Source organism: Trichosurus vulpecula, chromosome 5, assembly GCF_011100635.1.
Source record: "Trichosurus vulpecula isolate mTriVul1 chromosome 5, mTriVul1.pri, whole genome shotgun sequence".
Lineage (NCBI taxonomy): Eukaryota > Metazoa > Chordata > Mammalia > Diprotodontia > Phalangeridae > Trichosurus > Trichosurus vulpecula.
Window position 1 is genome coordinate 222497968 of NC_050577.1, and position 12551 is coordinate 222510518.

The 12551-nt window shown below is 41.3% G+C and overlaps 1 protein-coding gene across 1 annotated transcript; it reads left to right on the forward strand.

The window, feature by feature from the left end:
• Window positions 1-373: 373 nt before the first annotated feature.
• BTG1 (BTG anti-proliferation factor 1) lies at window positions 374-3433 on the forward strand. The gene is made up of 2 exons (XM_036761857.1): window positions 374-803; window positions 2110-3433. The coding sequence occupies exons 1-2, from the start codon at window positions 656-658 to the stop codon at window positions 2475-2477; spliced, it is 516 nt and encodes a 171-aa protein (XP_036617752.1). The 5' UTR covers window positions 374-655; the 3' UTR covers window positions 2478-3433.
• Window positions 3434-12551: the final 9118 nt, after the last annotated feature.

Here is a 12551-nt window from a genome sequence, read left to right on the forward strand (position 1 = left end):
GGAGCGCCGCGAGCCTCCCAGGAGCAGGGGGCGGAGCCTGGGCGACGGGGGGGCGGAGCCTCAGCACGCGCATTCCCCCCCCCCCACTTCCCCGCCCCTCCTCTAGCGCCGTCGGCTCTCAGGCTAGCCAGCGACTCAGGCTTTATTTGTTTACAAGCGGGTGACGTCAGCTCCTCCTCCTCCTCCTCCCCCTCTATTCCCCGCCTCTCGTCCCCGCCCCTTTCTCCCCGCCCTCTCCGAACCTGCCTACGTCACAATGGTGCGATCGCCGGATTGGCGGGAGGCCCCCTCCCCTCCCGGCGACGCCACTTCCGATCCGTGGCCCTATAAGAAGGGGCGCCCGGCGGTGGCTTCTCTTCGCCCGTCGGAGCTGGAAATGCAGCTGCTGGGATCCGCGGTCGCTGCGGAGCAGGAGGCGGAGGCGGCCGAGGAGGCTCGAGCGATGTGAACAGGCCTTCGCCGCTCTCCTCCTCCCTCCTCCTCTTCCTCCTTTTCCTCCTCTCCCGCCGCCCCTTAAAAAAAATAACTTTTTTCTTTTACAAAAAAAGAGGAAAAAAAAAGTCGGCGCCCGGGCCGGGACCGCGGAGGCCCCCGCCCGCCGCCGCTCCCCCGCCTCGCCCCGGCGCTGGCTGGCCGGCCCCCGCCCGCCGCCCCCATGCATCCCTTCTACAGCCGGGCCGCCACCATGATCCGTGAGATCGCCGCCGCCGTGGCCTTCATCTCCAAGTTCCTCCGTACCAAGGGGCTCACGAGCGAGCGGCAGCTGCAGACCTTCAGCCAGAGCCTGCAGGAGCTGCTGGCAGGTGAGCGGCCGTTGGGGGCGGGGGGCGCGGGCGCCGCCAGGGACCCTCCCATCCCCCACTCCGCCGCGGGGCCGTTGGTAACGGAAAATGGGGGAGGACCCCCCCCCCCGGAGCAAGAGGGCTCTTTGGGGAGGGAGAGTCCCCGGAACTTGGTCTTTGGGGAAGGGGACATCCCGGGACAAAAGGAGTCTTTGGACAAGGGGTGCTCCCTTGAACTGAGGTCTTTGGGGAAGGAGGTAACCCGGGGCTTGAGATTTGGAGGGAGGGGGGACGCTCTGGGACAAAAGGGGTCTTTGGGGAGGGCTGGGGCTGGTTCAAGGGGGGGAGGTGGGGGGAAGGGAGTCTTCTGGGCGCGCAGAGATCGTTTCTGCCCCTCCCCCCGTCCGACCGATAACGGTGGGTCCTTCCCTCCCCCCCACTTAACCCAAGTGTCGACCCCACCTCCCTGGGGTGCCCAACATCTCCCTGCTCCTCGCTTTCGTTAAAGCTGCGCTGATTCTCCCCAATTTTGTTCCTTTTGACTGAAAAAAGGGGGTAAAACTTAAGAATAAAAGATCTGTCGTTCAAAGGAGTAGCGTCCACCCCTTACCCCCCACCCCTTTGTTGGGGGGTGTAGTGGGGGGGAACACAAAGGAGTTGCTTCTCTTTGGTTTCTCAGCCACTTATTACCCGCCCCCCAAAACCGTTGTTCTTTGGCTGGCTGGCGGGGTTCCCTTCCTGGGGTGCTGCTTGCTTCTAATGCCACCCTCAAACCTCCATGGCCCCTTGTTTGTGGTTACCCACACCACCCCTGATATCAATCGAGAAACTGGTCTAATTTGGTCTGAATTGGTTTTCATCTGGAGGCGTTTTTGTTGCTGTTTTTGCCTTTCTCTGTTCTGGCTTAATCCTGTGGTGTGCGCCTCCTCCTAGAGCCATAAACCCTATTGTGTGTGTAATTCGGGGTGGGGGTAGGGAAAGTAAACACCGCAGGGGTGGGGTAGAAGGAAGTAAGCCTGGCTCTTGGGTTGGAGTTGAGGCTCTAATGTGGGATTCCTTGTGGAACGGGCTTTGTGTCCCACACTGGACCCAAGTCTTTCGTCCGTGTCCCCCCGCTCCCAGTTTAATTCATTGGGTTATTCTCTGTGGAAGTGATCTTAAGCTTGGTAATTCTCAGTCTTATTCTTTTCAGTGTCTTTCCTGAAACAGGCACAGCTCTGGAGGAGTGAACAGAAGAGACACGGAGCCCAGTGCAGAAGTAGCGATCCACCCGAGTTAATTATAACATCTAAGCATTGTCTCTCTCTATTCTTCCTTTCTTTTATAGAGCATTATAAACATCACTGGTTTCCAGAAAAACCCTGCAAGGGATCAGGTTACCGTTGTATTCGCATCAACCATAAAATGGATCCTCTGATCGGACAGGCGGCACAGCGGATTGGACTGAGCAGTCAGGAGCTGTTCCGGCTTCTTCCAAGTGAACTCACACTCTGGGTGGACCCTTATGAAGTGTCTTACCGTATCGGAGAGGATGGCTCGATCTGTGTGTTGTATGAAGCCTCACCAGCAGGAGGTAGCACTCCGAATAGCAACAACATGCAAATGGTAGACAGCAGAATCAGCTGTAAGGAGGAACTTCTCTTGGGCAGAACAAGCCCTTCCAAAAACTACAATATGATGACTGTATCAGGTTAAGATATAGTCTATGGATGGATCATCTTATAATGGATGGATAAATTTGATTTTTGCTTTGGGTGGGCTCCTCTTGGGGATGGATTATGGAATTTAAACCATGTCACAGCTGTGAAGATCTGGCACAAGATAGAGTGGTAAATTTTTTTAAGTGACAGTGCCATAGTTTGGACAGTACCTTTCAGTGATTTAATAGCCTGTGAGTCCAAGTCAGTGATCACTTTCTTTGCTAGGGAGTGAGGTCCTAAGGTGGTTTTGGTTTCTCCCAGACATTTTACGTAATTTCTACATCAGTCCCTTCAACCCAAATCTGTATTTATAAAGAATCTTTCTCTGCAGTAGATCTTGCAGAGTTAATTTGCACTATTACATTTATAAATTGTTCTAGTTAACCCTTTTGGCAGCTCAGTAGCAAAGCTGAATGTTTTAAACATGGTAGTACTGGAAATTGTATGACAGACTTTTACCTAGCACTTACTTCACAGTATGTATAAATGTACATAAGACAATAAACTAGAGTAAGCATGACCTGGGAAAATGGTCAGACCTTGTATTGTGTTTTTGGCCTTGGAAGTAGCAAGTGACCAGAATCTGCCATGGCAACAGGCTTTAAAAAGACCTTATAAAGACACTGTCTGAACTGTGGTGTTAGCACCAGCCAGCTCTCTGTACATTTGCTAGCTTGTAGTTTTCTAAGACTGAGTAAACTTCTTATTTTTAGAAAGTGGAGGTCTGGTTTGTAATTTTCCTTGTACTTAATTGGGTAAAAGTCTTTTTCCACAAACCACCATCTATTTTGTGAACTTTGTTAGTCATCTTTTATTTGGTAAATTATGAACTGGTGTAAATTTGTACAGTTCATGTATATTGATTGTGGCAAAGTTGTACAGATTTCTATATTTTGGATGAGAAATTTTTCTTCTCTCTATAATAAATTGTTTCCTATCTTGGCATTTTAATTAATCTCTTGTCATGATTACATAGGAACAGCTAAACTTTCTCACGTTTATGTTAGACTATTAAAAGGAAATGTAAATGTGGCACATAGGTCATGCTGGGAAACATTTGATAAAGACATGGATTAATGAAGACCACGGGGGTAGAAATATTTGGGAAGTCTAGGGAAAACACAGTGGTATTACATGTTTTATTAAACTCTAAATAATCAGTCACAACATGGAAACCTAACTCAAGGGCTAGTAATTCCACAAGATGAGGATGAGGGAAAGAAGTAAATGTGCTACCAAAGATGACTCATAATATACCCAGAGGATTAAATTTCAATGATTTCCTGTCGAAGTGAAGACATAACTGTAAATGTCCATTCTGGCCCACCTTTGAAAAGCTCACAGTTTTGTCCCTGATGGATGCCTTGCTCAATTAGAAAATCCTGGGACCAGTGTCCCATAGTCTTAATGAGCAGACTAATCACTCTACAGAAAGATTGGTTGCTTTTCACTTCATCAGCCTCAAGACAGTTTAAAAAAAAACACTTAAGCTGGAATTCAACAAAAGGTATGTTTCTAAATTTTTTATTTCTCCCAAAATGAAAATTGTCTACATAATGGATGACTCCATTTTCAGACTTTTTATTTCAGATCATTTTCTATGGACTTTGACCATTGAGAATGCAGATGGTGGAGTTTGTTCCACTAACCCACATAATAAAGTAATTCTGTGATTTCAGTAGAACCAAAAGCACTTTTTAAGGGAAAACAACTCTTGATAAGTTTCACAGTAAAATGCCCAAGATTAATTTGGTCATTATATACTTGGACAAACATTTCCAATAGAAGTCCTTACAAGTGTCCATAAAAATGAACACATTTTAAATATTGGGTCACCTTAGAATTTTATTCACTTAAGTCACAACTTGGAGATCTTGCTGCTACTCAGTTCAGACATGGAAGGTGGTGGTGGTGAATTATGTAGTTGCATATAAGATGCAACATTATTTAGTCATACGTCTTCAGAATCCAAATAATCGTGTTAATCAGAGAAAGGCCCAGATCTTCAAGCCTTAGTTTGAATTGCTTTAACTCTACAAAGTGCAGTTTTAATGTGCATTTGGTGAACTTTGGACTTCTGATCAATAGGGTGCATTTCAATTATCAGTTCATTCCCCACCAGCAGCTTTCTTCAAACACGGGCTATACAAGGTGAAATTTGACTAAACCTCCACGGTTTTTATACTGGTCTGAGCACCATGTTAACCCTGCTGCCTGCTTATGTGTTAACTGAATTAACCCCTTGAAGCTAGCTAACTTTGGCATTTAGTATCAACTTTAGATAAGACAGCATAACCTAACTGATGTAAAATGCTCTCCAAACTTAAAAATCTAGGAGCATGGTTTTTCAGTGGCACGGAGTTTACATGAAAGTTAATCCAGAACAAGGTTTTAAAATTTCAAGTATTTTCCCTTAATTGGGTGTCATCTGAAGATCCAAAAATTAAATCTTTTGTGATCTAAAATTTGTCAGGACTTTGACATTTTTTTTTTTAGAATTGAGTACATAAGCACAACCAGAATAGTTTACTTTGAACAGCTTTAACCCTATTTGATTGAATGGCCTGTAGCTGTTTGTGGTGATGGCTCAAACAACAGGCAAACAAATAGAAGTGTTGGTAAATTGCTAACTATTGTCTGTCACATCTTGTTTCTTCTTTGTGGCAAATGTCATTCCTGAACAATTGATGAAGAGCTTGTGTGTACAGATGTGCTGGGCTTCTGTATCACTTCTTAACACTAACTAGTTAAAAATTAAACCATAGATAAAAGTTAAGAACAACTGAAGTTTAACATAAGATTGATAGCTTACTAATGGTTGACTCTATAAGGTATTAGTTACAGCTGGAAGCAGTTTGATAGTTATTGGCACAGATTTTCTCAGTGTTGCTTTTCTCCCCAACCACACTATGCAAATCTTTAGCTGCTTGTAAAGACATTTCCTTTGCCTCCAAATGCTAATAAGGCCTTTATTTTTTCTTCTATATGGTGCCAGAGCAGAGCTAGAGTAAATCATAGTAAAAAAAAAAATATCCTGCGGTAAATTAATAAACTACTGAGTTTCTCCCTTTGCTGTATTTACACAGAAAATACAATTTGGCCACGACTTGAAACTTGCAGTACTAAGCTGGACAGAATACATAAATTCTGTTCAGTTGTGCAAATAGTTTTCTCAGATACAATCTCAGTAAATAGTAAGCAACTGAAGAATTGTGAGTGGGTATGAGTATCTCAGTTGATAGAATGGACCTTCACAAATCAAACGTTTATTTTCCTGATGCTTTGGAGGGGTCATTTTCAATTTGAACTTGACTAAAGTAGTTTTTACATATGTTTCCCTTTTAATGTTGAAACAAATGTTTCTATGGCTTGTCTTTTTCAAGGGTGTTTACAAATGCCCCTGCCCTTTAATTCTCCCCACTGGTTTTCCTAATTCAGGGCAGGGACATAATGTAGCTGATGGCTATGATAGTTCCCCTTGAAACTTACTAGTTTCCTCTCTGCCTCACTGACCTCCATCCCTGCTTAGGTCAGCTGCCCTCCGGAGAGGGACAGTGATTGGTAGGCTGGATCTACAGCTTTGTGAAAGGCATCTTATATTGTAGAGAAACAGGCAGATTTCTCATAGATCCTAAAATAACCAGTCTGCAAATGTCAGCTCTTCCTTAACCACCAGATCCCTCAAGTTCAATAAAGAAGATCATAGATTTAAAACAAAAGGGACCTACCAGAGACAGGAAGGTAACTCAAGGTCACTTAGTGGTAGTAGTAGCAGCAGAAAATCCAGTGCCCACTTCCATGCTGTAGGGGCTTGTTTTTTCCATGTTGAAAATAACAGATCATGGTGGAGGTGCTCAAAACCATTTGTATGTATTTGAGGAAGATAACTTCTCCAGGCTCAGTTTTTCCTTTTGGCCTTTAGACCACCTTGTTTCACCTTCTGAAATTGAACAAGCTGACCGCAGATAAAAGACTAAAGAGAAATGAGTAAAGAAATTTGGTCACCCACCTTTTCACTTCTCCCTAGAATGATGGCATGAAATGAACATTATAGAAATAAGTTAGTTTGGTAGCTAGAAGTCAGTCTTAGTAAATGCTTTGTAAATGGGACTGATTTCATTTTCCTTAACAGACTTCTGTAGGAGGTTATAATTAACATCAGTTACTTTGAAAATATATTTTGATTTGTCTTTCTAAGTTTTTTGGGACTGCTTTTGTAACTCTGGGATAAAGAGTTACTTAATATGGGAATAGTAAAGGATGGAATGCTTTCATCTATAAGTATTTTCTAAGCAATGTTCTTCTACCTCAAATATTTTGTGGTTTAATACTCCAAAAAGGACTCACTTCAATGCCCTAATTTCTTGATCAACTTCTGCTTTTTTAATTTGTAAGCTTTTTGTGAAATACCACTGTTGTAATTGGGAGAGACTGGAGCTTTTGAATAAGCAGAGTTTTTGTTTTTTCCTGAGCACAAAAAGATGCTCAGAGCCAGAAGAGGCTGCCAAGAGAGTGATTGGAGACTGAGGTAGAAATGGAAAGGAAAAAATCTCAATGGGAGAGAAGTAAGAAAGAGCTGAGACTGCAGGTATCATGGAAGATGAAGAAGGGGGAAAAAAGGTGGTGGTAGGGTTGAGAGGAGGAGATAGGTTGAGAACATTGAAATGGGGTTCTGCCAACAAAAATTCCTTGGCAGGAAGTTTGGGAACCACATTTAGGATGGAGCCCTATCTATATTGGCATTAACTTCATGAATCTGGGGCAAAATCTGTGCTGGACTTGTTTCAGTATATCCCCACCAGTGCTTATATTATACAGGTTTATACCTTTAGAATTGGTCTGGGAGACAGACAGAAGACATGCACCTAAAATAAAGATATTAAAGGGAAGGAATGTGGTAAATAGCACTTCCTGGTTATAAACTTAATTGACAAACTTACACCTTGGAGCCCTAAAGTCCATTTGGTCTTTACTGTTTTAAGTAGTGGTGTAGAAAGAAGCATAATTAGCTGTGTCTGACAATTACCCAACATCACAATAGGAACCACTATTAAGCTGGAAAGAATGAGCTCTACCTGATTTAGTGAGTCAAAACATCTCCTTGCAGGTGACTGTTAGAGCAAATGGAGGGTACTTCAAGGAATGCTTAGATTACCACTAATTATCTGATATTTAATAGTTGTCATAGGTCTCTTGCATTTCTGACTTTATACAACTTTCAAAGCAAAATGAAGTGCAGATACATGTGCATATATGTTTCATATTTATAAAGCATAAGTTATAAATTTTAAGCAGTAATAACTGGTCAGGGATTGGATGAAGGCAGTTTATGATTCAAGTGTTTTTCCAAAACAATGTGCTCCCTCCTCCAATGACAAGTGTTAAAAACCAGATGCTATTGAAAAATCCAAATTGATTTCTTGGGACTGATCTTAACCTGTTTGCAAAATGAGTCCTTCCTAGAATTTTTAAAAGATCTAATAGTGATGCCTAAGCCAAGTAATGAGCATATAGGGCTGTAGTTCTTTCTGGATCTTCTTGGCAAGGTCTTCTGTGTTTCATCAGACAAGATGAGAGCATGTAGAAGATCTCGTTAAAACATAAGTGCCATACAAATGTAAGCTAAAAGAGACTGTTTTTATTTCCTTTTGCCACTTCCATTTAATCTAATCTACTTGTATAGAATTCAGAATTAGTTTTTGTAACATTCAAATACGTATCTAGTTGGGTTTTGATGTGACTATGTTCCACACAGGAGGAATGTATTTGAATAGGGGCATAGGTATAAAGCTGAAAGGGACCTCAGGGAGACCCTTCGTGGTACAGTTGAGGAAGCTGAGGCCCAAGGAGTGGCACTAAATAGCATCAGAATTTGAACCCATGTCCTTGGACTCCAGAACTAGCGCTCTTTCCAATGAATGTGTATCTGTGCTGGCGAGTGTGCCCACTTGCCTCCAAATTTCAAAGGTCCTTACTTGGTATTTTCCATTGGTTTATTAGCGTTAAGTTATTATCACTTTTTAAAGTAATTTTAAGTACTTTTTAAATAAATATTATTTTTATAAATGGCTACAGACAAACAAGTCAGCATATGCACAGTTCAACAATCAAAAGATTTGATTATATTAATTATAATTTAGTCAGGAGTTATCACCTACCTAGATGCTTTAGTTTTAATCCTAGCTATAAAGTCCCCATGAGAAGGGGGAATAAATTGTAATGAGTCAGGGTCAGGTTTCTACTTCAGTTTGAAGGGATGTGGATGAAGGCTTGCGTAAATTACTCGAAGTTATTCACTGGTTCCACTTTGTTGCTAAGTATATTAACAGTATCTTGAATCTCCAACTTCAGGTTACTATTAGGCTATCAGACTCTCCATTACCAAGGCTTCGCCTCCTCCTTCCCATTTCATCCCCCCCACCCCAGGCACATACTCAGAGCTATGTATTACTATGATGATTAAAAAGGTTCCACAGACATAGTTTCTGGGCAATTTAATCATCTTATTAATAAGGCCAATAGGCAATTTCTAAAAGGATGGACATTTGAATGTCTATCTCTCCTATACCAAAGACAGTCATGGCGGCAGGCTCACAGTTTATATACCCTTTGAAAATCATTTCTCACATTATATATGCTATTGATGTAGCCTAACAGAGTAGGAAACTGGCCAATAGAAGTGATACACGGCTCTAATAAGTAAAGCCAGGGGTAGAACCCAGGTGTTGGATTCCAAATCCAGCCCGATTTCCACGTATCATGCACACAGAGCCCAATTGTTTGGTCCTGACCTGTTTTCTAAAAACTGTAAGACACCTGAGGACTTGGGCTCCTGCTCTTAGCCAGGTGATTTACAAGTCAGTGCTTCTCCATTATTTGAAGTAAAATAGTAGTCCCTTAGCAAATCCCTGAATGTTGAATTCATAGAGACTGTGCTAACAGTTTAGTGAGCCTGAAACCACTTCTTTCTATTAGAAATGAATGTAAAAACACTGTTTTAAATGCCTTGAATGTCTTTACTACAGTGAGACTGTGTGTGTGTGAGAGAGAGCATGGCTGAGTAGAATGAAGTCTGAACTGGATTCAAATCTACTCTCTTAACACATACTAGCTGCGTGTGACATGAGCGAGTCACTATCTTGCCTGCCAGAAGCTCCCAGACACTAATGAAATCTGCAGATTTGTAAATGTGTAAATGCTTGAGTACCCATTTAAAGATGGTGTGGCAAGAATTGACCACTGGTCACTTTCTGTTGGGAGTTCAGACTTGCTTTTTCCTGACCTTTTAGAGCTGAGCTGACTTTTCCTCTAAACCAAGGTCCTTCACAAATATTTTGCTTCCAGGGCCTTTCTCTCAGTGAGGAGATGCCATTAATTCAGTTCCTAGAATGAAGAAACCTTTAACTTGAGAAGGTGATGCACACTCAACTTATGTTCCAACATAAACTGGTGACTTCATCCAGGGTCCCCCAGCTTCCATCAAGCTCATGTTTGGTGTGTAGAATTTTCAGCACACAGTAACTTTTAAGGGTTTTTCAAACTGCAGCAGAACTGAGTCATTAGTTATGTGATCTCAAAATCTGGAGTGATCTAGCTACTTTTCTTTGTTGCAGAGAAAGAGCTCTTTCCTTCCCTGTACATTATCAGTCGGGCTTTAGTTTCATCTTGTGATGCAACCTGATGCAACATTTATTGCATTGGTAATATAATGAAACCTGGTTTTCCCTAGTCATAAGTGAGTCAGTGACCATGGGTTTTTTGTTTTTTGTTTTTTCTTCCAGTTTTGACTCAGATACTTTTTTTTTTTTAAATCTGAAGATATTCTCCCAGAATAGCTTCTATTTAAGCTGTATAGCATTACCCCATACTTCAGTGAAGTAGGTACTCATCTGACCTCCCTCATGCTAATTTATTTCTCAGTATAGAAAACAAAGGGCCTATTTGAAAAGATCTTAAGAAGACTTAAGGGAAGCACAAATTTTCTTTTGACCCCTTCAGAGATCTTCAATGGAAAACTCACTTGCTTTTTATTATTGTTCAACTTGTGTGGTTTGGTCTCTGACTGTAGTTAGATATATCCTCATAAATTAATCAGTCAGTCTGCTACTACGGTGATTGATTCAGTGATCTAAGAATAAGAGCTTGAGAGATCAATTAAGATAGGTTTTAGATAATGGAAGCCATGGCTGGACATCCACTACTCCTTAGGGTACCCCTTGAAGCAATAACACCAACAGCATTTCCTATGGGCTTCCAGAAGGGGGACTGGCCCAATTTTATAGTGTTCTAGGTTGAAAACTTGGTTTTCCTCTTCAAGTTTGCTTTCCTCATTTGAAAGCTTATCCGAGATAACCTGTTTTATGTCTGGATAGAGAGCTGGCCTAAAAGTCAGGAAGATCTGCCTCTGATGCATAACTGTGTGAGCCTGGGGAAGTCACTTAACCTCTGTATTCTTAGATGAGTTTCTAAGACTTCCAAGTTGCTGATCTGGGGTGGTAGAGTCCCCTCCACCTAAAAAAAAAGAATCATGCCAATTTTATTGGGTTAAATTAGGCTATTAAAAAGATCCAATAGTTTATTCTAGCAAACAAAAATAGCTTAATGTGTATATACATATATATATGTACACACACACATATATATACATATACACACACATACAACTCACACAAACAAAAGCTTTTTTGGGGGAAGGGTCTTCAATAATTACTCAGAGTATATGAGGGGTTATGAGACCATGAAGTTTGAGAACTCTGTTTGACTTGGAGTTGATCTGGATTTGAATTCTGTGTGTGAATCTCGCTATAAGGATCATTTATTTTCTCCATTTCTATAAAATGGGAATAATACCTGTTTCCCCTGATGGTTGTGAGACTCCAGTAAGATAATATATGTAAGGCTTTTGCAAACTTGATAATGCTCTGGAAATGCCAGTTATTGTTATTTGATGGTAGTCTGTCCATAGAAAGAACATTTGCTATAAAAGTTTACTTGAATTGAACACTTTCTAATTATTAAAGACTAACTGAAAGCTACATAGAACTTGAGAACCATGTTTTTGTTGCTATCAGAACATTTGAGTTGGGTAATAAACTATGAAGTGGCCAGTGATGGCCATATGGTTGATAAAAAACAAACAAACAAAAAAAACCTTAACCTTGAAAACTGTTCAAAAAGAGTAAGCCTAGCCTAGTTAACTCTCAAGATCGGAAGAGATTTTTTCATGGCTGGGTAGGTGCAATTCACAAAAACCTGTATATATGCTGCTATTTTATCATGTTTCCTCTTTGCATGTTTGAAAAACTAGAATAGGTTTTATTCTAGTTTCACAATTTTGATTCTATGTATCCCATTCCTAGCCTTCTGAAAGGAATTTGGGCTCTTACAAATTGACTAATCAATGTCCGATGAGAGGCAGGTCTCAGATTAAAATGAAGTTGCTCTTTCCAATATCCCCTCCCCAAAATATACTCATTATACTCATCCCCCCCCACTGTTTGATCACCTACTTTTGCCTTCAAAGCATGTGGCAATAGTTAATTTAAACAAGAAATAAATTGTTACAAGATGAAACCACTACTTTTCAACTAGTAATGATTTAGTAGTTACTAATGTACATCCCTGCCCAGTTTCCCTATGATTTTTATCCTGAAATGGATAGTAAAGTCTGAGTCATATCCTAAATTCCTGACTTACTTAACAATTGCCAGGTGTATATTTCCAAGGCTTAAACTTTGGAATTTCATTGAAATGTGCTAATGTGCTAACATCATATTGGCTTGTTGTCTTTTACCTTCCCCCACCCCCGCTCCCCTTTTTACTTGATCAATTTCTCTATTAAATGGGGGGAAGGAGGAGTGGAAAAATGGGAAAGTGACTTTCATTTGTCTTTTGAGATTCTCACTTCCCTCTGATAGTATGACCCACCTGGATTTACGCCCCAGTTTGTGATCAGACTGATAAGAAGCTGGAGCCAACATTTTGCCGCACTCTTTACCAATTCCTTAAAGATTTTAAAGGGGGAAACTACCATTAAAGTACATATGACATAGTAGAGAAAAGGGGATGA

What these genes read in the sequence shown, in the direction of transcription:
- BTG1 (XM_036761857.1), top strand. Translation starts at nt 656, where the DNA reads ATGCATCCCTTCTACAGCCGGGCCGCCACCATGATCCGTGAGATCGCC. An exon ending in CCTGCAGGAGCTGCTGGCAG is followed by an intron (nt 804 to 2,109) that starts GTGAGCGGCCGT and finishes TTTCTTTTATAG; the next exon opens with AGCATTATAAACATCACTGG.